At 42.4% G+C, this 23,862-nt stretch overlaps 1 protein-coding gene across 1 annotated transcript in view; it reads left to right on the top strand.

Annotated features, from left to right (window-relative positions):
* Positions 1-20,272, top strand: part of DNAJC1 (DnaJ heat shock protein family (Hsp40) member C1) — a 249,941-nt gene extending 229,669 nt beyond the window's left edge. Inside the window, exons 10-12 of the mRNA XM_002820584.4 lie at positions 10,502-10,550; positions 17,206-17,654; positions 20,064-20,272. Coding sequence (XP_002820630.3) covers positions 10,502-10,550; positions 17,206-17,654; positions 20,064-20,132 — 567 coding nt within the window. The 3' untranslated portion in view covers positions 20,133-20,272. The remainder of the gene's footprint in view (positions 1-10,501; positions 10,551-17,205; positions 17,655-20,063) is intronic.
* Positions 20,273-23,862: the final 3,590 nt, after the last annotated feature.

Genomic DNA, 23,862 nt, shown 5'->3' with positions numbered 1-23,862 from the left:
ACTGGTTTAGCTTATAGTCTGTGGTCTGGTGATGTTATCATACTGCCTAGTAAGCATTTATTTTATTACTCTGATTTATACATAACACCTTCTTATGTATAGTTAAGAATGCAGCAAGTCAATAGAATGGTGATACCTGAGCTATTACATGTTAATGCAATTTAAAATTGCCTCCTTGTCTTAAAATTTGGGGAAACCATTAAAAAGAGAATAATATGGTGAATATGTGTTATGTTGTTACGGTGTTCACTGGTAGAGTTAACAGTATCTACAAGACTACACAATTGTCTTTTTGCATAAGTGTTTTCTCCCAGGAAATGGCTATCCACATTGCTTATAGAGGTAATTAGTTAATCAAAGACCTTCTCTTTTAAAAGTTAAGATGAACACTATTATCATCTCATATTTTTCTATCTAGACAGATAATCCACAGAAAAGTTTAAAGACATTAGAGAAATAACAAGAATGAGCACCACTGCTTTCTACCAGTTGGAAACATTTTTCACATGGCTTATTTAGGAGGAGAAGGGAGAGGAGAAAAAAATAATTTTTCAAAGTGGTTTATTTAATGTTCAGGTAACAGAACATGCTTTGTATTTGAACGCTGTAGTAGTTCTTACTTGTAATGAGGGCTAAATTCAAGTGGAAAGTTGACCAAGAGTAAATTTAACAAATGAAAATAATGAACTTCACAGTTACATAATTTTTGTTACTAGAGTAATACTTAAAATATCACTGACAGCCAGAATTTGAAAACTGTGACTTAAGGTTCTTTTCCAGATTAAGTACTTATTTTGTGAGTTACCTGAAGGTGCCAGAAATATGAACATATACTTTATATAGCTCAGAAAATTGGAAAATTCTTCTTTACATTGAACAGAAATGTGTAACCATGTAACTGTTGACTGATCCTAGCTGTGGCCTGTGAACTATAGTTTTCATTTTGCTGATTTAATTTTCTGTTAATTTCATCAGTGTTTTTACTAGAGGGAATGCAACCTACAGTGTTTTTACTAGAGGGAATGCAACCTATTTTAGTTTTTTTTCATTCACTCTACCCTTACCTATCATAAGTCACAAACTTAGATCATAGGACCCCAATTTCATAAGCATTCTAAAGATAAATTTGGGCATTAGGAAGAGGAGTTAGAAAGTGTTTGCTGCTTGGAATCACAATGTGGTGAAACATATTCCACCACAGTTACAATCCATGTGACTGTTTATTAATACACATTGGATTGTCCAAAAGCCCACCCAAGCCAGTAGCCCACAATATTAGTTCCTCAGATACCAAAGAAGAAAGGGGAGGCCTCATCTGTGTGAAAACTACATAGGAATAAATGTCTTCTCCCAAGATGAGGCTACAGAAAAGTCCTATATCTTCTGAAACTGCACATGATATAAAAATAGAATGACTAGCTGAAAAATTTATTATGTACTATCTGAGAAAATAAACACTAAACATTTTGAGAGTAAATTGGTACCCACTTTACTGAAAGTCATTCAGATCTAAAGCAGAGACATCAATCTGGTGATGAACGTGGTCATGGAAAGATGAATTTACTTTCCCAAAGTGACTTACTATCTTACTGAGTCACCCTAGGCATTGAGCTTTATATTAGACCACTACTTATTTGGAAACTTCTTTATCTACCTAGAATCATAAATGATCATTTGAGGATGCCAAACCTGCCCCCAAACAAAAATATTTTGCCATCATCTGCCATGGATATGGCTCTTCCCAAGACAAAAACTAGTGAGAAGGGAAGTTCTCAAAAAAAAAAAAAAAAGTCATTTGCAGTTAACGTTTTTGTGAAACTGTCTTATGACAGCAGGAGATGTAGAGTTTGCAAAGTAACTTGAATATTAACATTGGACCACACAGAAATGGAAAATCGACTGTGCTTTGCTTCTATCTAACGAACTTGTTATAAGTTGTAAGTTGCCTTTTAAGTGAGAAAAAAAAAAAGGTATGGCCACAAAATGACAATAGCAACATCACATCGTTTCCATTATTTGACAATAATGATCTGAAGGACTCAGATTATGTGTGATGGATAAGCTAAATTGTGATAGATGCTGTATTCAGAATCTACTACCAGCATAAGGCGACTCTAACTATTCTCAAACTGAGTCCTTGACTCTGTAGAAACAGGAAATTTGTTCTTGACTATGTATCAGGAAACCTTAAGTCTGTAAAGGCTGTGTTCTAATACTAGAATATCAGTGCTAGATGAATGATTCTCTAAGGCAATTCATCCCCACGTGCCATTGGAATGTTTACTGGGCAGGATTCTGATGTTAGGAATCTATTTGGCTATAAGAAAATATATTAATATGTTTAGGCCGGGCGTGGTGGCTCACGCCTGTAATCCCAGCACTTTGGGAGGCTGAGGCAGGCGGATCACTAGGTCAGGAGATCGAGACCATCCTGGCTAACATGGTGAAACCCTGTCTCTACTAAAAAATACAACAAAAATTAGCTGGGCATGGTGGTGTGTGCCTGTAGTCCCAGCTACTCGGGAGGCTGAGGCAGGAGAATGGCGCAAACCCAGGAGGCGGAGCTTGTAGTGAGCAGAGATTGTGCCACTGCACTCCAGCCTGGGCGACAGAGAGGAGAAAATACGTTAATATGTTTAATATATTAGTTTTTCATATAAGATGAAAAAACAATGTATATGAAAGGCTGTAGCATGACTTTAAGATGTTAGAGCGTTATGTGAATCTCAGGTTATGAGATTCTGAGGTCACGTGTATCTGTGACTTTGCCAGTTGACCTCAAATGAAAAGTTTATATGAATTCCTTGTGTGATCATATATGTCACAACTTATGGATCCGGGCAGGAAGCAGAGAAAAATTTAAATTCTACAAGATAAACCATAAGCTTTTCTTAGAATTATGCTATTGTGCTTGATTTATTATTTAGGTAAAATGCAATATATTCTGTATCTTTATACATCTTTATGTGTCCTCTAGTAATCTTTAAAGCAAAAAAAAAAAAATTACTAAAGAGGGACATTTATAAAAAGGCCAATTCAGGAAGATATAACAATTATAAATATGTATGCGCCTGATAACAGAACACCAAAATACATGATGCAAAAACTGACACAATTGAAGGAAGAGATGGACAGTTAAACAATAATGGTTGGAAATTTCAATACCTCCCTTTCCCCTAACATATTTCTAAAACATGCCATCCAACAATAGAATATACATTTTTCTTTACACATGGAACATTGTCCAGGATAGACTATATGCTAGGACATCAACAAACGTCAATAAGTTTAAAAGGATAGAAATAATACACAGTATGTTCTTTAATTCCAGTGGAATGAAATTAGAAATCAACATCAGGAAAAAAAAATCTGGGCAAATCAACACATGTTTGGGAATTAACACACTCCTAAATAATCAGTGGATCATGGAAGAAATCATGAGGGAAATTGGAATATTATCAGAGATGAATGAAAATAAGACGTGATGTACCAAGACTCAAGGAATGTAGCTTGCACACTTCTTAGAGGGAAATTTATAGCTATAAATGCCTATGTAAGAAAGAAGAAAGATCTCAAATCATTAACCTTTCCACCCTAAGACACTAGAAAGAGAAAAAACTATACCTAAAGCACACAGAAAAAAGAAAATAACAAAAAGTAGGGCAGTGATATGGTTTGGATCTGTGTCTCCACCAATTCTATATTAAACTGTAATCCCCAGTGTTGGAGGTGGGTCCTTGTGGGAGGTGATTGGATCATGGGGTTGGATTTCCCCCTTTGGTGTTGTTCTCGTGATAGAGGTCTCACAAGATCTGGTTGTTTAAAAGTATGCACCATCTCCCCCTCGCTCTCTGTTCCTCGTGCTCTGGCCATGTGAAGTGCTGCCTACTAGTTTGCCTTCTGCCATGATTGTAAGTTTCCTGAGGCTTCCCCAGAAGCCAAGCAGATGCTGCCACGCTTCCTGTTCAGCTTGTGAAACCATGAGCCAGTTCAGTCTCTTTTCTTTATAAATTACCCAGTCTCAGGCATTTCTTTATAGCCGTGCGAGAGCGGACTAATACAAGCAGAAATGGAAGAAATGGAGAACAGTAAAGAAACAGAGAAAAGCAGTGAAACCAAAAGCTGATTCTTGGAAAATATCAAGAAAATTAACATGCATTTAAGTAAATAATTAACCAAGAAAAAAAGAGAAAGGACTCAAATTTCTAGGGTTGAAAAAAAGGACATTACTGCCGATCTTATATAAACAAAAAGGATTATGAAGGAATACAGCCATGAATAAATGTATGTCAAGAAATTAGATGGCTAGTTTTCTAATAGAAGTGAAATGAATAAATTCCTGGAAAGATACAAACTGCTAAAACTGTATCAGAAACAGACGATTTTAATAGATAGACTTATAATTAGTAAAAAGGTTGAATTAGTTATCAAAAACCTATACACAATGAAAAGTCGAAGTCCAGATAGTTTCACTGCTGAATTCTACCAAACATTTAAAAAATTCCAGTGCTCTCAAAAAAAAAAAAAAAAAAAGGAAGAGGGGTGAATATTTCTCAGCTCATTTTATGATGGCAGTATTACCTTGATGCAAAACCAAAGACATCACAAGAAAACTACAGACCAATGTTTTTATAAATATGGATGCAAAAAAATCTCAAAAAATACCACCAAACTGAATTCGGCAACTTATAAAAAGAATTATCACCATGAAGCTGGGCATGGTGGTGTGCACCTGTAGTTGCAGCTCCTCAGGAGGCTAAGCAGGGGGAATCCCTTGAGCCCAGGAATTGAAGGATGCAGTGAGCTTTGATCACACCACTGTACTTCAGCCTGGGTGAAGATTTATCTAAAAACAAACAAACAAACAAACAAAACATTTATTACCGTGATCAAGTAGCATTGAACCATGGAACACAAGGTTGGTTAAACATCTCAAGATCAATTAATGTAAATACCTCATGTCAATAGAATACAAAGCAATATCACACAATCATCTCAAGAGAAGTGTTTGAGCCGGACTCAGTGGTTCCCACCTGTAATACCAACACTTTGGGAGGCCAGGGCAGGCTGATCACCTGAGGTCAGCAGTTCAAGATCAGCCTGGCCAATGTGGTGAAACCCCATCTCTACTAAAAATATAAAATATAGCCAGGTGTGGTGGCACGCACCTGTAATCCCAGCTACTCGGGAGGCTGAGGCAGGAGAATCACTTGAACCCAGAGGCAGAGGTTGCAGTGAGCCGAGATCGTGCCATTGCACTGCAGCCTGGGCAACAGAGCGAGACTGCATCTCAAAAAAAAAAAGTGTTTGACAAAACCCAACACCCTTGCGCTATAAAAACCCTCAGCAGACTAGGAATAAAAAAGAAGTATCTCAATCAGATAAAAGACCATCTACTAAAAACCCACAACACCATGTTTACTGGTGAAAGAATGCTTTCCTGCTAAGATCAAGAACAAAATAAGGATGTCTGCTCTTGCTTCTTCTATTCAGCATTGTATTGAAGTCTTAGCCAGGGCATTTAGGCAAGAAAAAGAAATAAGATGGAAAAAAAGAAGTAAAATTATCTATTTGCAGATGGCATGATTTTATATATAGAAAATCTTGAGAAATGCACTAAAAAAAACATTGGAACTAATAAATGAGTTTAGCAAGGTTGCAGGATACATAGCAATATTACAAAAATCAGTTTTATTTTTTATACATTTACAGTGAACAACTTGAAAATGAAATTAATAATTACATTCATAATTGCATCAAAAATAATAAAATACTTAGGAATAAATTTTAAAAAGTGAAAAACTTTAACTTTGAAAACTATATAACATTGTTGAAAGAAATTAAAGTCTAATTTAATTTGGAACTCTTAAGTCTTCCTGACCTTAGATTTGGCAGAGGATTCTTAGATATAACACCAAAGGCACAAACAACCAAAAACTTCAAAATTAAAAAAATAGATAAATTGGACCTTAGCAAAATTAAAAACTTTTGTGAGTCAAAGGACACCATCAAGAAAGTGAAAAGGCAACCCAAAGAATGGGAGAACTTATTTGCACATCTTACGTCTGATAAAAGTACATGTACCCAGAGCACATCAAGAATCTTACGACTCTGGCCAGGCATGGTGGCTCATGCCTGTAATCCCAGCACTTTGGGAGGCCGAGGCGGGCGGATCACCTCAGGTCAGGAGTTTGAGACCAGCCTGACCAACATGGTGAAACCCCATCTCTACTAAAAATACAAAAAATTAGCCGGGCATGTTGGCACATGCCTGTAGTCCCAGTTACTTGCGAGGCTGAGGTGGGAGAATCACTTGAACCTTGGAGGCGGAGGCTGCAGTGAGCCGAGATCGTGCCACTGCATTCCAGCCTGGGCTACAGAGCTAGACTCCATCTCAAAAAAAAAAAGGAAGAAAAAAATAATCTTACAACTCAATAATAAAAAGTTAAATGACCCACATAAGCAATGGATACAGGATATGAATAGATAGTCCTCCAAGGAAGATACACAGATATTCAATAAACACATGAAAAAATGCTCAGCATCAGTCATTAATTATTAACTATTAATTAAGTTAGGGACCTGTTAGAAGGTGTTATATTAGTTTGGTCAAGTGAGAATGAAGGACTAGTGCAGGTGGTGGAGGTCTGGGAGAGAAGGGAACAAATGGAATTGAACTGTGAAGCAGCTGGTTGGGGAAGGAGAGAAAAAATCCAAAAATGGACTCTTAGATTTTGAGCCTAAGTGACTTGGATGATAAACTATTAAGCAATGGAGGAAAAGCAGAGAAGTTGTTTTATTAGAAAAACTGATGAGTTTAGGCCGAGCGCAGTGGCTCACGCCTGTAATCCCAGCACTTTGGGAGGCCGAGGTGGGTGGATCACCTGAGGCTGGGAGTTCAAGACCAGCCTGACCAACATGGAGAAACCCCATCTCTACTAAAAATACAAAATTAGCCGGGCCTGGTGGCTCATGCCTGTAATCCCAGCTACTCAGGAGGCTGAGGCAGGAGAATTGCTTGAACCTAGAAGGCGGAGGTTGTAGTGAGCTGGGATCGCTCCATTGCACTCCAGCCTGGGCAACAAGAGCGTAAACTCTGTCTCAAAAAAAAAAAAAGAAAAGAAAAACTGAAGAGTTTAGTTTTTGGTTTGGTTAGTTTCAGGAACTAGGAGACCTCTGAGAGATTTAATGGCAGTTAGAAAGTGAAGCCATGTAGTATAGCAGAAAGAGCACTTGGCTTGTTTCTTCTTCTGTAAAATGAAAGATTTGGATTTAAAAGGTGGTTATGTTATAGTGATGGAGAGCAAAAATTTTAGATCCCTGCTTGTTTTAGCTTCTCACTAACTGTTTAACTTGGATATATTATTTATTCTCCCTGGGCCTCAGATCCTGTAAAATCAGGATAACAATTATATGCCTACCTAATATTGCTACTGTGAGGAATATGTATACACACACAACTTATTTAGAACAGTGCCTGTTGCATAGTAAGCTTAATGTTATGTAGGTGAAGTCCTTTTCAGATCTGAGGATCCATTGTTGCGTGGTCAATTTCTATGAGACTGGCATTCCAAGGTAGAAGTCAGGGCCAGAGACGTAGGTTAATCATTTCTTTTCTGAAGTATTATTGATTAGATGGGATGAGATACCAGAGTAGAAAGTGGATGGAACATGAATGGCAAGGGTAGAATGTTGAGGAACACTTCTATTAGGAAACAAGAGGCAGGAGTATATAGGAGAGGCCAGTGGAGGAACATTCAGAGAAAGAAGGAAAACTAGGACATGCTCTCATGAATGCCAAGTGGAATAGAAAAGGTAAGGTCAGGGGAAGATTTTACAGTAGACTACTTGAGCTAAGTTTGAAGATTTATGGGATGCATCTGATGGACAGGGGAGGTTGAAGATGAAAGCAAGTAATTGATGGAGCACAGTTCTGTGAGGATTCAAGGGGCAGATTTAGCCTCAAGGGGACAGAATGCATTTATTTCTTTGAATTAGGATAAAAGAAGGAATGGATATATGGTGGGGCAATCAAATTTTTGAGCTGGGAAATTCAGAAGTCAAGGAAGCTTATGTTGGATAACTTCAGTTTGTTTACATTAAATAGGAAGCAAGGTCATCTGTAGAGAGAGTGGAAGGTAGGGAACAAAATTGAAAAGTGTTTCCAAGCAGCTTTAAATGTTCTAATTCTGCTCTTTGTATGAATGGAAAACAAATGATCTATTTCAATTATAACAGGTAATATTTACTGAGCCTTTACCGTCTGCCAGGTATCATGCTAAGTGTTTGTTTCAAACTGAAAACATCCGTAAGAGGCAAATGGTAGTGGTATCCACACATTACAGAGGGTAATATATGAACCAGAGAAAGGATGGAAAATTGCTGTCTGTTACCGAGCTGAAAGGTGGAACCAAGATTGAAGAGCAGATCTGCCTGACTCTCGGCTCTTAATGATCATGCTTTCTGACGTTTTACCTTCAAATTTCATTAAAGCCATGAAGTGTTGGTTCGAGAATATACATGGATTAATGGGACAGAGAAATATAGAAAAATATAATAGCACATGTTTACAGCCAAACATAACTTTAATGAAATTCATATTTTAAATAAATGGAAAGGATGGCTTGTTAGATAAGTGCATTAGGGCAATTAACTATTCATTTGAAAAAAATTAGTAACTTTAACCCCATATTTTTTAAAAATATACAATAGAAGTCTGAACAGTGGTTGTCTGTGGCAGGATATAGATTGCATTAAGGGCACAAGGGAACTTTCTGGAGTAATAGGAATGTTCTGTAATTTTTTTTTTTTTTTTTTTAAGATGGAGTCTGGCTCTGTCACCCAGGCTGGAGTGCAGTGACGCGATCTCAGCTCACTGCAACCTCCACCTCCTGTTGAGGTGGAGTTCTGCTGCCTCAGCCTCCCAGAGAGCTGGGATTACAGGCGTGTACCACCGTGCCTGGATAATTTTTGTATTTTTAGTAGAGACAGGTTTTGCTATATTGACCAGGCTGGTCTCGAACTCCTGACCTCAAGGGATCTGCCTGCCTCGGCCTCCCAAAGTGCTGGGATTACAGGCATGAGCCACTGTGCCCAGTCAATGTTCTGTAATTTGATTGTGATGTTGGTTACATAGGCAGAGATTTTTGGTCAAAACTCATCAAATTGCACATTTAAAGTCTGCACATTACACTCTGTAAATTTTATCTCAATTTTAAAAAAGAAAGCCAAGTGCAGTGGCTCATGCCTGTAGTCCCAGCTACTCAGGAGGCTGAGGTGGGAGGATCATTTGAGCCTAGGAGTTACAGGCCATTCTGGGCCACATAGCAAGACTGCAACGTAGCAACATCTCTTTAAAGACAAACAAACAAAATAAGTTGACAGAGAAAGAGAAGATAAAAGGAAAATAAGGCAATTCTATATGTAGATCTCAAAGACATTGTTAAATGAAGAAAGAGCAAGGTATAGAATGACACATGAAATATGATACCATTTATATAAAAAAAAAAATTACCACCAGACCAAATTCTTTGTGTGGATCCACACTCATATGTGTAAAGGTATCATGGTTCTCAGGTGCAGCTGCCCCACTCCACCAACAGATTCTTCCTCTAATGTCAATCTCAGATGCTCTTAGGGTTTCCTTCCAGGTTGCAGAAAGGAAGGACTTTTATCTTATAACACTATTAGCATAAATGTCATTTTCCCCGCTGATTGCAATACTCAGTGGTAGAATATTCTCCAGTGAAGAAAGATATTCAATTTCTGCAAATTCTAGGTTTAAAAAATGACCTGTTTGCAAAATGAAAGTAGTGTCTTTTTTTTTTTTTTTTTTTTTTTTTTAGACAGGGTCTCACTCTGATACCCAGGTTGGAGTGCAGTGGTGCAATGTCAGCTTACTGCAACCTCCGCCTCCTTGGTTCAAGCGATTCTCCAGCCTCAGCCTCCCGAGTAGCTGGGATTACAGGCAACCACCGCCTTGCCCAGCTACTTTTTATATTTTAATAGAAACAGGGTTTCCCCATGTTGGACAGGCTGGTCTTGAACTCCTGACCTCAAGTGATCCACCCACCTTGGCCTCCCAAAGTGCTAGGATTACAGGCATGAGCCACCATGCCCGGCCTTGAAAGTAGTATCTTTTAAGAGGCAGCCCCCGTTGTGCATATGTACCCTAGAACTTAAAGTATTAAAAAAAATAAAAATAAAAAGAGGCAGCCTTATATAATGGAACTGTCATTGAACTAGAAGGAGTCTAGGGATGTGAGTTCTTGTCCTGAAGCTGCTGCTGAGTGGATGGCTGTTTTGGAGCAATCCATTTAATCTCTCTGGGCCTCAGTTTTCTTGTTAATTACATTAATGGATGGGACAGATGACTGAGGGTCTTTCAGGCCTAAGATCCAGTGAACCATGTTTATTCACATAGAGCTTACATGGAATCGTTTCACTCAGCGTATAGTAGGTACATGGAAAGTAAGATTTTTGCTTTTATGTTTTGAAACAGGTGACAACCAAAGCCAAGCAACTGAAGGATTCAGTGACCTGCTCCCCAGGTGAGTTCATACTTCCTCTATCTTATTAATCTAAAGTGGTTTCTTCTAAATTAATCACTTTTTATAATAACTTCTTTAAATACAAGGGTCTAGAAGTTTCGCCTAATGAACTCTAAATCTGGTCGTATCTCCAAAAGGGGTTGAAATACGGGCACCAGCAAGCCAGTCCAGCCCTGCACATACTGGTGCCGAGAAGATGTATTTAATTAATAAGGTTAAATAAGTATACAGATCATCTTCTGTAGTTTAATTTGTGGGGACAGGGAACACAGGAGAAAGCCCATCTGCACACCACGCAAATGCTATGTGCACACTGTTTCCCTGCACTGTCCACCCCTGTCACTGCCGCACTTGCAGAGCTACCCTTTGGGATAAATGACTAACAGGTTTCCCAGGCATTTATGTTTCCTTTTTTTTGAGACGGAGTCTTGCTCTGTTGCCCAGGCTAGCGTGCAATGGCGCAATCTCGGCTCACTGCACCCTCTGCCTCCCGGGTTCAAGCGATTCTCCTGCCTCAGCCCCCGAGTAGCTGGGATTACAGGCGCTCGCCGCTGCACCTGACTGATTTTTGTATTTTTAGTAGAGACGGGGTTTCACCATCTTGGCCAGGCTGGTCTTGAACTCCTGACCTCTTGATCCTCTCATCTCGGCCTCCCAAATGGCTGGGATTACAGGCGTGAGCCACCGTGCTCAGCCACATTTATGTTTCTTAAAATCGATTTCCTCCAAGATTAACTGGAATTTTGTTAGAGTCTCCATATTCTTTGCTTAGAACCAGGAAGTAAGAACATGCCTCAGAAACTTTCCAACCTAACTCAAATACAGGTCCCAGGGAGAGTTATGCAGATGAACAAGCCAACAATTAGCAAACCCAGAGATCTCAAAAAGCCACCCCAGCCAGGCGTGGTGGCACAGCTATAGTTTCAACTACTCTAGAGGCCGAGGCAGGAGGATCACTTGAGCTCAGGAGTTCAAAACCAGCCTGGGCAACATAGTGAGACCCCCATTTCTGAAAAACAAACATAAAAAATAAAATAATTTTTAAAAAAGAATTCAACTTGGAGTTCTCCAGGCTTTAGCAAAGAGGACATTTCCGGATTTCTTTTTCTGCCAGTGAAGTTATTTCCGTGGGCATGGAGGCAGAGACGGGGCAATGGGATGTCATATGACAGAAGCCTACTTCAAGACATTCTCCAAAATCATACCATTGAAAAGGCAGCGCAGCTCAGAGTAAGGAACTGATGTAGCTCTTCCCGGAGCTTGGTGGAGGGGGTCAGAAGTATGAAGAAAACAGGAAATGTGGAGTTGAATATTTAAGTGCATCTCTGAGGCAACACTTATGGCTAAGAGAAGGCACCAGAAGCAGCTTTGAGCAGAGAACAGATCCAGCATCAGGACAGAGAGGAAAAGAAGCAAATCCGATGTGATATTTGGCCACATCCAAACATCCTGTGACTCTCTAAAAGCACCATAAGGTCTTTGTCACAAATATATTCATTAAATTATCTGTTTTATTTTGTTTTTTAATAGCCTTTAAGAAGCCAAAGAATTTTGAAATAAAAATATTTCTTCTGATTATGTTCACAAATTAACAAAGAATCCGTAAGCAGTGTGATCCATTTAAGCCATAAAGCTGTGCTTCTGAAGTAATATTAGAAATTCTAAAATTGTTTCCTAAGATTTTGGATACCTTTCAAAGTGTTTGAAATGGATGGTTTAGAAAACACAGCTGGCTTAATAGGCTAGCACAGGGGAAAATGACCTTCTACAGATAAGAACACACCCAGATGGAGGTATTTGGCTGTTTCTTAAGAGAGTTGCTTTAGTGAGCATGGAAAGAAGTGTTCGCTAATAGAAACTCAAAAAAATACAGATAAACAAAAGGAAGAAAATAACAATCACATGTAACCTACCAATTGTTGTTATTTTGAGAGAGATATTTCTTCAGACTTTTCTGATGCACATATGTGCATATAATATTTTTACAAGAATGGGACTGTACTACAATACTGTTTTATATTTTTTCACTCCATATACTCATATGTCTGTATCATCTTCTTAATGGCTCCATAGTAGTCCATAATATAGATATCTGCCCCATAGTTTATTTAACAAGTTTCTGTTGTTGGACATTTTGTTTGTTTCCATTTTTTTTTTATTGTTATGAAGTTGTGGTCTCCAAAGTGAGGTAGACAAGATGATTCTTTGGAATATAAGAAGACCATATTTGAATTTCTATTGATCTTTATTTTTATCTTAAGGCAGTGAGAGAGGAATTAAGCTTTCTCATCTTTGATATTCAGACTTATGCCAGCACCCTCACTGTGCCCATTAGCAGAGCTTATGTGTTACATACATAGGGCACCGACGTTTCCCAAGGGAAAAATGGGATTTCCACAGCGCTCACAGGCTGATGGTGGCCTCGTCACTTGGCATCATCCCATGTTCTTTCACTCTGAAGATATTGCAGCAAGATACCCAGTTGAGTGGATGTATAGATAACCCCAGAGTTTCAGTGACACCTTTTTCTAAGGTGGAGGGCAACCATGGGAATATTTCCTATCACACAGAGGCTTCCTAGTATTTTGACAAAGTACTTTTAAAAGTTTTTGAATTTAAAGATCCTCAATTTTGTACTTTTCTTTTACCAAATAAATAAATAAATAAATTCTTGGTGTAGGGTCTAAAAAAAAAACAACCTGCACACACTTAAAAAATTAAAACAGTGCAAAAGGGAATGCAATGAAAAGTGTCTGAGTCTGGGTTCCTGGCCCCCTTCCACAGAGGGAATAATGAATTGGAGTGTGAGGTCGTACATGTCTAGAAGTATAACTAGTCATGCACACACTCTGTATTTGCCTGCCTCTTTCTTATGTTAATAGCAGCATACTCGCTGAAGACTAATATATTTAATCATTTTATTATATTAAAATATTTTTACAAAATAGAGATGGATTTTTAACAATGAATGTGAAAGTGTTTTGAAAGATATTTATGCTGTAGAAAGGACGTTTGAAAGTAGATGCTTGGCTGGGCACGGTGGCTCGCGCCTGTAATCCTGACACTTTGGGAGGCCAAGATGGGCAGATCACCTGAGGTCAGGAGTTCGAGACCAGCCTGGCCAACATAGTGAAACCCGGTCTCTACTAAAAATACAAAAATTAGTCGAGTGTCGTGGCCCATGCCTGTAGTCTCAGCTACTCAGGAAGCTGAGGCAGGAGAATCACTTGAACCCGGGAGGCAGAGGTTGCAGTGAGCCGAGATCACGCCACTGAACTCCAGCCTGGGCAACAGAGCGAGACTGGCTCAAAAAACAAAAAAAACAAAGTCGATGCTTGAAAGTATTTTCTTTGTTATGTGTTATTCTATGGCCAAAACAACGTGACCTATAAAAAGTCTTATTTTTACGGATTTAAAAATGTTGAAAATAGAATTTTAACCTGTAAATCTTTCAAACAAAGTAAACTCATTTGTTAAAAATACAGCCAGGCGTGATGGTGTAAGCCTGTAGTCCCAGCTGCTCAGGAGGCTGAGGTGGGAGGATCACTTGAGCCCAGAAGTTGGAGGCTGCAGTGAGCTATGATCACACCACTGCACTCCAGCCTGGGTGACAGAGCAAGAGCCCCATCTCAGATAAATAAGTAACACTTTCTATTTAGTTTGCAAGAACAAATGATTGGCTTGGGGAAGATTTTTATGAAAATGTTTTCATAATTTGTATTGCACAATGAATACCAGAGCATGGTAAACTTGGCCAGCAGGACGCTACATGTGGATAGATGTATCCTTTTGGGTCATCTTTCCAACTAGGATGGCCATTCAAAGTTAGGTGCTAAAATAAAGCAAATTTGGAGCCAGTCCTTTAATTGAGTATTTTATCCAGTATTAAGCAATTTTTCAATCTCATTGTTTTTAATATTAATATTTTCATTAGAATGTTTCATGTCACTTAATGATGTTTTTAGATTGTGGTGGATATAATTGAATAAGTAAATAGAAGTAAATATACATATATTAGAATTGCATTTTCAGCTGGGCGCGGTGGCTCATGCCTGTAATCGCAACACTTTGGGAGGCTGAGGCGTGCAGATCACGAGGTCAAGAGATCGAGACCATCGTGGCCAACATGGTGAAACCTCGTCTGTTCTATAAATACAAAAATTAGCTGGGCATGGTGGCGCGCGCCTGTAGTCCCAGCTCCTCGAGAGGCTGACGCCTGTAGTCCCAGCTACTTGAGAGGCTGAGGCAGGAGAATCACTTGAACCCAGGAGGCAGAGGTTGCAGGGAGGCAAAATCGCACCCCTTCACTCCAGCCTGGTGAAAGAGCAAGACTCCATCTCAAAAAAAAATAATAATAATAATTGCATTTTCAAAGATGTTTTATTGATGGGGTACATAATAAAAAATATGGAGGAGATAATGATTATGAAATGCCACTTGTTTGTAGTAACAAAAGACTAGGACCTGGAACTTTAGTGAGCTAATACAGAATAACCTCCAGGGAGTTTGTTGCCATTAACGTAAGAAAGGAGAAGGCAAATGCAGCTACATAGGGTGTGTGAGACTCTATTTCTAGACGTTCACACACACTCCAACTCATTTTTGCCTCTTACAGAGCAGACCAGGAATGCAGACTAAGCCACTTTTCATTGTATTCCTTTTTGTAGTTTTTACATTTTTAAAAATTATATCTAGATTTTTTTTTTTTTTTTTTTTTTTAGACGGAGTCTCACTGTGTCGCCCAGGCTGGAGTGTAGTGGTACGGTCTCGGTACACCGCAACCTCTGCCTCCCAGGTTCAAGCGATTCTCCTGCCTCGTCCTCCTGAGTAGCTGGAATTACAGGCACGTGCCACCACACCCGGCTAATTTTTGCTTTTTTGTAGAGATGGGGTTTCACTATGTTGGCCAGGCTGGTCTCGAACTCCTGACCTCAGGTGATCCCCCCTGCCTTGGCCTCCCAAAGTGTTGGGATTATAGGCGTGAGCCACTGTGTACAGCTGGGATTTTGTTTTTTATTAAATAAAAGCCTACTATAAAGAGGAAACATTACTGTAGAAAAGGAAATAAAATATTGCCCCCTTTTTTGTTGTTGTTTTGAGACAGAGCAAGACTTTGTTTCCCAGGCTGGAGTGCAGTGGCACAGTCTCAGCTCACTGCAGCCTCTGCCTCCTGGGTTCAAGCGATTTTCATGCCTCAGCCACCCAAGTAGTTGGGATGACAGGCATGCGCCACCATGCCCAGCTAATTTTTTGTATTTTTAGTAGAGACGGGGTTTTGCCATGTTGCCCAAGCTGGTCGGGAACTTCTGGCCTCAAGTGATCCACCTCACCTTGGCCTCCCAAAGTCCTGGAATTACACGCTTGAGCCACACTGCACCTGGCCTAAAATACTGCCTCTTTGTAGCTAAATTTTTATATACATCTGTAATTATTTCCATAGGAGAACCTCCTCTAAGTAAAATTACAGAGTCACAAGTAAATACATTCTTAAGGTTCACCTCCATTTGACAAATTGTTCTTTAAAAAGGCTAGACCTGTGCTGTCTAATATGGTAGCCACTTGCCACATGTAGCTATTTATATTAAAGTTTAAATTAATTAAAATTAAATAAAGTTAAAAACTTAATTCCTCAGTGCTACACCAAGTGGTTTATGTAATTGTATCACAACATGTTTCATTGGACAGCTCTGGGCTAGACCAGTTTCTGCTCCCACTCCCCGTGTCCAAATGTACCTGTTTCCCTGCATTTTGCCAGCACTGGGTATTGTCATACTTTCTAATCTTTGCCAATTTAATAATTGAAAAGTGGTGATTCATTGTTTTAGTTCTCTGATACTCATCAGCTACTGTAGTTCTTCCTTTGTGAGCTGTGTTCTTTGTCCTTTTATCTTACTGAGTTGTAACTGCTACTGTATTGAGGATATCAGTGCTCTGTCATCTATTCTGTCCTATTAAAAGGTTTAAAGCTTTTGTTATTAATTATTATTACTTTTAGAGACAAGATCTCATTCTGTTGCCCAGGCTGAAGCAGTGGCATGATCATAGCTGACTGCAGCCTCAAACTCCTGGGCTCAAGCAGTCCTCCCTCCTTAGCCTCCCTAGTAGCTAGGAATACAGGTGTATACCACCAGGCCCAGCAAATAAACTTTTTAATAAAATGTTTATTTTCCATGTTTAAAAATTCTTACTGTAGCTACTATCTATAAGTGTATAATTTACTCATACACTTGCCTTCCAGAGGCAGCACAGTTTGAGGTCTGACCAGTTGATTTTTGTCTTTCCAGTGGAGCCAGTGAATCCTTTCTTATATTGAGTAGCAGGTTATTCCTTCTCAAAGAGATGTTTGCATTCTTGTTCACAATCTGATTCTTTATATACCCATTATTCCTCAGAGTAGAGAAAGGGACAAAGGCTTGGAATCAGACAGAAGTGGGTTCAAATCCCACTCTAGTGCTTTCTGAGTCTTCTTTTTTTCATCTGTAACATTAGGGTAATGATCCCTATCTTTCTAGAATAGAGTAGTGTGGAAATGAAATTAAACCATGCATGCAAAATGCCTAGTGTGCTGCCTGCTGTGTGTCTGGCAGCTGCTGTTCTCACCGTCTCCTTAATTTACCTTGCCCTTCACCTGTGTGTGGCGCACCCTCTTTCCTAGGAATGGTTAGACTCTCTGAACTCAAATCGACAGTTCAGAATTCCAGGCCCATCAAAACGGCCACCACCTTGCCTGATGACATGATCACCCAGCGACAGGACGCAGAGGGGGTGGCGGCAGAGGAGGAGCAGGAGGGAGACTCCGGTGAGCAGGAGACGGGGGCCACTGATGCCCGGCCTCGGAGGCGGAAGCCAGCCAGGCTGCTGGAGGCTACGGCAAAGCCAGAGCCAGAGGAGAAGTCCAGAGCCAAGCGGCAGAAGGACTTTGATGTAGCAGAACAAAACGAGTCCAGCGACGAGGAGAGCCTGAAAAAAGAGAGAGCTCGGGCTGCAGAGGGGCCGTGGACTCAGAATCAACAGAAACTTCTGGAACTGGCGTTGCAGCAGTACCCAAAGGGATCCTCTGATCGCTGGGACAAAATAGCCAGATGTGTCCCGTCCAAGAACAAGGTGAGTGATGGGGAAAGAGGCCTCTGCACAGGTGTTAGAATCCCACCAAAGGAGCCACAGCTTGTCTGCCTGCGGCATCTTCCCTCATTCCTATCTACTGACACCTGCCCCGTGATCTCTTCTTTCCCAGTTATCTTCCAGTATATTTCACCCTAGAGCGTGTGAATCTGTGCGTTCAGGTGGTTCATGTGTGTAGATGAGCTCAAGATTCTAAGTTTCATCATCACACAGGGCAGCTGGTTATAGAAACTTCACCCACAGCACCTGCCTGCCTTTTTGAGAACTCGCCCACTCTGGCTAGGGTTTAAGGGCACATGGGAGGCTCAGCCGGCGCTGCCTTACCGTGAAATGCAGCAGCTGGGAAGGGTCAGGATGGAAAGCTCCTTTGAACCAGGCTGAGGGTTCATAAATCACAAGGCCCATTGGCTGTGTAGCAAATCTTTGACCAAAGGGATAGCTGGTATAGATGTCATTACCGTGATCATCTTCGATTCTGCCATGTGAATAACTTTGGACTCAGCGGGTACACCTGGTGGCTGTCCAGAGGCCCTGAGGCCATCTCCGTATGTGGTCAGTGCCAGGCGACAGCTAGGGTTCAGGTTACTTTCCACGGCCGTGGCCGTTTGTAGTTGGCCTTTCTCCCTGCTTGTAGCTCTTGGTGCCTGCTCAGATATATCTGAGATGGTCCTCAGATGGGAGGAGGGGGCGGGAGTGCCCTGTGGAGAGCCCACCCACCGGGCTTGGGCGGCCTCTTTCCTGTGATCTGGCCATGAGGCGCTGCAGAGAGTCCCAGAGTGTGATCCTAACACAGTGTCTCTTGAGGCTTCTTTCCCTGTAGCTAGATTGTTAGTTGAGGAACCAGGAACAGAGAATCAAAAGCCCCGATCTCTTCCGCCGTCTGTGCCTCCCTCCGTCACCTCTGAGCGCACTCATGCTCATTTACATTCTTATTTTTTTAATTGAAATTCTGTGTTGGAAAATCTAGCTCATGGCCATGCATGTCCCTGAGTGTACAGGTCTAGTTTTCTCCACCTACTTTAAAATGATGACAGTTGAGAGTTCCTGGGTAGAAAAATAAACCGTTAGCTGTTGATCTATTTGAGAAGCACAGATTCTCCCAGCCTCTCCAACTGGTTTGCAGAAGTAACTATTTTACCCGAATTTCTCTAGCATCTGTCAGGACACAGGCAGACGTCTCCATGTGTGATGAGTCCACACTGGCTTATAAACGAAGGGGCTGGAGCTTGGATTCCTAAGGATAGAACACCCAGAAACTCATACCTGGGGGGCTGGAAACCTTCTGGTTTTCAACCAGCAATGAGCAGGGCTTCGTCAACCTGCAGGTGTTCCCCTCAAGCCTTGACTTGAGAGCCAGCCAGGGCCAAGCTGCCTGCTGTCCCGGAGCCTGGGCCTGGCTGCCGTGCACGGCTCAGCTCAGAGCTCCGAGCACACTGTCCTTCCGGGATTAAGTGCTGGGTCTGGCCGCGTCTGGTTTCGGCACTATGTTGTTAGGGACAGCATAGCTACTAAGGAAAGACTGGTATCTTTAAAGACATAGGCAAGTAATCTTTGGGGATGCAGAAAAAAACCCTGAGAAGAGACTCTCATAACACCACTAAGCTAAAATCCTAGGAGAGTAAACATCCTTTCTCTGTCCCAGGCAGCTGATAAAGTCACTTTGCACTGGACCCTAAGTCAGCAAAAGCTACAGAACCACAGGGTCATTATTTTTGGAACAGAAACAGAATAGATTCTGGAAAGTTCCTGTGATCAATGTGAGAATAATGAGGCCTCTCCCCACCATCAGCCCACCTATGCTTTGGTCCTGAGCCCCAGCCCAGGGCATGACAGCTGTGGCCAGCTGAGGTCTGAAGTGGGTGGCTCTGCAGCCTGTAGGGTGGGTTGGAGGTGGGGCCGGGAGGAGCAGGAGTGAGTATTCCAGCACAAGTTCTGCCAGTGTCCTGGGGGCTGGCTCCCCACGGGAAAGGTCTTAGCAGCGCCTAGGGAAAGCCAGACCCACGGAAGAAGACTAATAGGCTACCTGGCCCCAAGGTTTTTGATTTCTTTAAAGTAGCATGTTGTGATAAAAGAGTGAAATGTTAACATGAAAATAAGAGTTAGCAGGCTGAAAGACCCAATTATGATGCTAGTACGCCTCACAAACGGCCGCCCCAGCCCCTCACTCCACGCCAAGCACCTTCCCTTTGGGCTGGGCTTGCAGGAGCCCTTCTCACACTGCCCAGACAGGTCTGCCTTGTGAGCGACTGGACTCCAGGACATCCCGGGAACTCTGGGCAGAGGGACTGGACGTGAGGCTCTTCATGAGCAGAAGCCAGCAGACCGGCCACATGAGGACCACACTGACTTGTGCAAGTGACTGTTCTCACCTCTCTTTTTTTCTTCCTACAGGAAGACTGTATCGCTAGGTACAAGTTGCTGGTTGAACTGGTCCAAAAGAAAAAACAAGCTAAAAGCTGAATATTCTGGGAGATGATGTTCACCTTCATTTTCCAAAATGAATATCTTAAAAATCTTATGCAGAAATTTGCATTTTGTACCTCAATATTTCTACATCATGTGCCTTAGTAAAAAAACAATAATAAATAAATAAAAGATGAGTGTTGTGCTATACTGTTCAAACAAATACTGTGCTGGGGGAAAAAGGATTTGGGTATGTTGCAGATTATTTTATTTCTCATCACTTCAAAGTTTACTTTCTTAGGGAATAAACAAATAGAGGTTTCTAATGATCAGGCAAAAATATGTGGTTTTGAAGGAACATGTGAACAAACTAATGTGTAAGAATTCAAATTTAATGTTTCTTTAAAACCACGACCAAAGAACACAGCAGTTCGTGTCTTTATTGGGGGTTGAGTAGCAAGATCAATTGCTTGGGGAGGAAGAAAACCAGGTTGGTATCCAGCTAGCTGGCTAAGAACAATGTGAGATTATCTTAATTAGTTAAATGTATCTAGGGGAAAAAACAGTCTAGGTGAAGGAGGACATAAGGTAAATACACTCTTAAGTTTGAGCTGCTTGATAGAAATGTGTTCCCACCTGATAGAATTTCCAGAGAACATGCAGGACCATTTTCAGGAAATGATGAAATTGGGACCGTTTTTTCACACCTAAGTTAAAAATCACTATTTTATACTATTACTTTCTGTCGAAGTCTTTCTTGCTATGTTTGAACTGTCACTGTCAGCTGAGCGCTCCTTTTAAATCTTCCGTCATTTGCTCAGGGCGTGGAAATAGTGTGATGAACGCAGCTTGCCTAAACTTGAAAATCATGAAGATAACCAGAACACAGTTAAGGGATGTGATTTGATAAAATATCTTAAAGATGTCATATTCCCTAAGGAGTAAAGTGAGGGTACAGTTTCCTGGAGGAAAGTTTGGGTGGCAGAGGTACCCACTCTGCAATGCAAACTTCTTTCTATACAGAGGACGTGGAACCAGGTAAGTCCCCAGCCCTTTCCCTGACAGGAGGTGACAGAGGCTGCCTCAGGTCTCAGGCCAAGCAGACGTTGTAGGGAACTTACACCTCAGACCCAACTCCCTCATCCCAAAAAGAGCAGCGGAAAAGTGAAAAAAACAGCACATTGCAGGCTGAGTATCCCTCTTCCAAAATTTTTGAGACAAGTTTCAGATTTTGCATATTTTTTTTCTGATTTTGGAATATTTACATATACATAATAAGTTGGCTCAGGGATGGGACCCAAATCTAAACAACACGTTCTTTGTTGTTTGTTTGTTTGTTTGTTTGTTTTTGGAGACAGAGTCTCGCTCTGTCGCCCAGGCTGGAGTGCAGTGGTACGATCTCGGTAGACTGCAACATCCGCCTCCCAGGTTCAAGCGATTCTCCTGCCTCGGTCTCCTGAGTAGCTGGAATTACAGGCACGTGCCACCACACCCAGCTAATTTTTGTATTTTTAATAGAGATGGGGTTTTGTCATGTTACCCAGGCTGGTCTCGAACTCCTGATCTCAAGTGATCCTCCCGCCTTGGCATCCCAAAGTGCTTCAATTACAGACGTCCATTATGTTTGACATACACTTTATGCACACAACCTGAAGGTAATTTTATGCAATATTTTTAAGAATTTTGTGCAAGAAACAAAGTTTATTTGCTGAACCATCAGAAAGCAGAGGCGTCAGGTGTGAAATTTTCCACTGGTGGCGTCACATTGGCACTCCAAAAATTTGGATCTTGAGAGCATTTTGGATCTTGGATTTGGGGTTAGGGATGCTCAGCCTGTACCAGCCACTGTCTCCACAGTCTAGTTTGCACAGAACTGCCTGAGTCAGGGAGCAGCAGCTTCCATCAGCCTCAGCCAGCAGGGACAGGGAAGCAGTGCCTGTCTGGCCAGGTGGGGACAGGGGGCAGGGGACAGGCACAGTCATCTGGCTCCAGTGGTGCTCACTGTCTTCCTGTAACAACCCAAAGCCAGGCTAGTCACGGGAATCTGAGTCTTCCCCAGAACTCTGTCCTCCAGCTGGGGGGCCATGAGGTGACTGCTATGCAGTCACAGTGGCTTCATGTGAGTGACACATCTGAGAAGGAAGCTGGTTCCTGGAGAGGGACAGGGAGAGGGGAGGATCGTCCTGGCCATATGCCAGGCTGGGGGCCCCTCCGGTCTCTGAGCCCAGCCTCAGGCCTGTTACACAACCCAGGACGCTCTGTGAGCGTTCTGCCATTAAATCGTCCTTTTCACTTACAGCACCCTGAATTGGGTTCCTCTCACACACACCCCAGAGCCCAATTATAGGTTTCCTGGGCTTTCTGCGGGAGAGGCCCGTGGGGGCTCCAGAGATGCTTTAGGAAATTGAGTTGCTAGAACCCCTCAACTCACCCTGTCCTCATCTTCTCCAGCTGCATTGAGAGAGTGAGGTGCTAGTGTGGTTTTTCTGCTGCCTGTCTCTGCCTGCCAGGAAAGGCCTGCTGCCCATGGTATCCCCTCGGGGGGCTCTGGAGGCCAATGACTCAGTTGAAGTAGGATGGGGTGGGGGTTTTTGCAGGGGAGGCCAGGGCCAGAGGCTGGGCAGGACTCTCGCGGGCTCACAGCTCTCAGAGCACAGCCCTGTACACAGACAGATGACAGCTGCCACCCCGGGTCACAGCAGGAGAGCGAGGATCCTCGAGAGGGAATGTGCTGAATGCGTGTGGGGACATGGCACATGCACCAGCCACGTGACAGCCCCACCGTGCCCCTTCTCCTCTCCCAGTCCCAGACCCGTGTCCTTCCAAGCCACCTCACCCTGCCCACTGAGGAGGCCTCCCCATGCCACGCCCAGCAGTCACAGGTAGCCTGTGCTTGCTTTTCTGTTCTTGCCGTCTTGCTCATGAGAACCAACCCAACCACTCTCTCCCTTTCCTCTTCAGTTTACACTTTTTTTTGTTTGTTTTTTTTTTAAGAGACAGTCTCGCTTGCTTGCCCAGGCTGGAGAGCAGTGGCACAGTCATGTCTCACTGCAGCCTCAAACTAACAGGCTCAAGCAATCCTCCTGCCTCAGCCCCCCAGGTAGCTGGGACCACAGGCGTGCACCACCAACACCTGGCTAATTTTTTCTGTTTTTTTGTAGAGATGGGTCTGGCTCTGTGGCCCAGGCTGGTTTTCCCTTTTTGAGAGAAGAAAAGAAGTTGTCTGTGGGACATGAATGCTATGTGTGCTATTTTTTCCTTGTTAAATGAGACCTGAGAAAACGTGAACCTGGAATATCCCAGGTGGGAGGGCAAACCCCAGTCCACCCTGGGCCCAGGACCCTGGGCTGCTCACCGGCCCGCCACGTCCTCCGTGGGCCCGGAGCCTCTCCAGGGGGATCACCTCTAGGGCCTGCAGTGTGTCCTCGTGAACATCCTCAGCTGGGCATAACTTAGTCTCCTGAGGGTGGAGCTGATCTTGAGAACAGCCCAGGGCTGCCCTGGGAGCGGTCACCGAGCAGCCCTGAGGTGCAGTGGGTCCCAGGTGCTGCCTCCAGACCTCTACTTCTGGGGACCCCACGGCTCCAGCTCCTCGGCAGCCCCCCAGTCCTCGCCCCCATGGCCATGCCCATTTGCTCGTGTTGCGGGGAGTGAGACCTGACTGGAGGTGGGGGGTGCTGGCTCTCCCACTGTCCGCGAAGCTGGGTGACATCAGGTGTGTTGTTTTACTACTTTGCCTCAGTTCCTCATCTGGGAAAATAGAGAATAATGGCAGCTGCCGCTTAGG

Source organism: Pongo abelii, chromosome 8 (genome assembly GCF_028885655.2).
Source record: "Pongo abelii isolate AG06213 chromosome 8, NHGRI_mPonAbe1-v2.0_pri, whole genome shotgun sequence".
Lineage (NCBI taxonomy): Eukaryota > Metazoa > Chordata > Mammalia > Primates > Hominidae > Pongo > Pongo abelii.
This window is presented reverse-complemented; position numbering and strand designations above follow the sequence as displayed.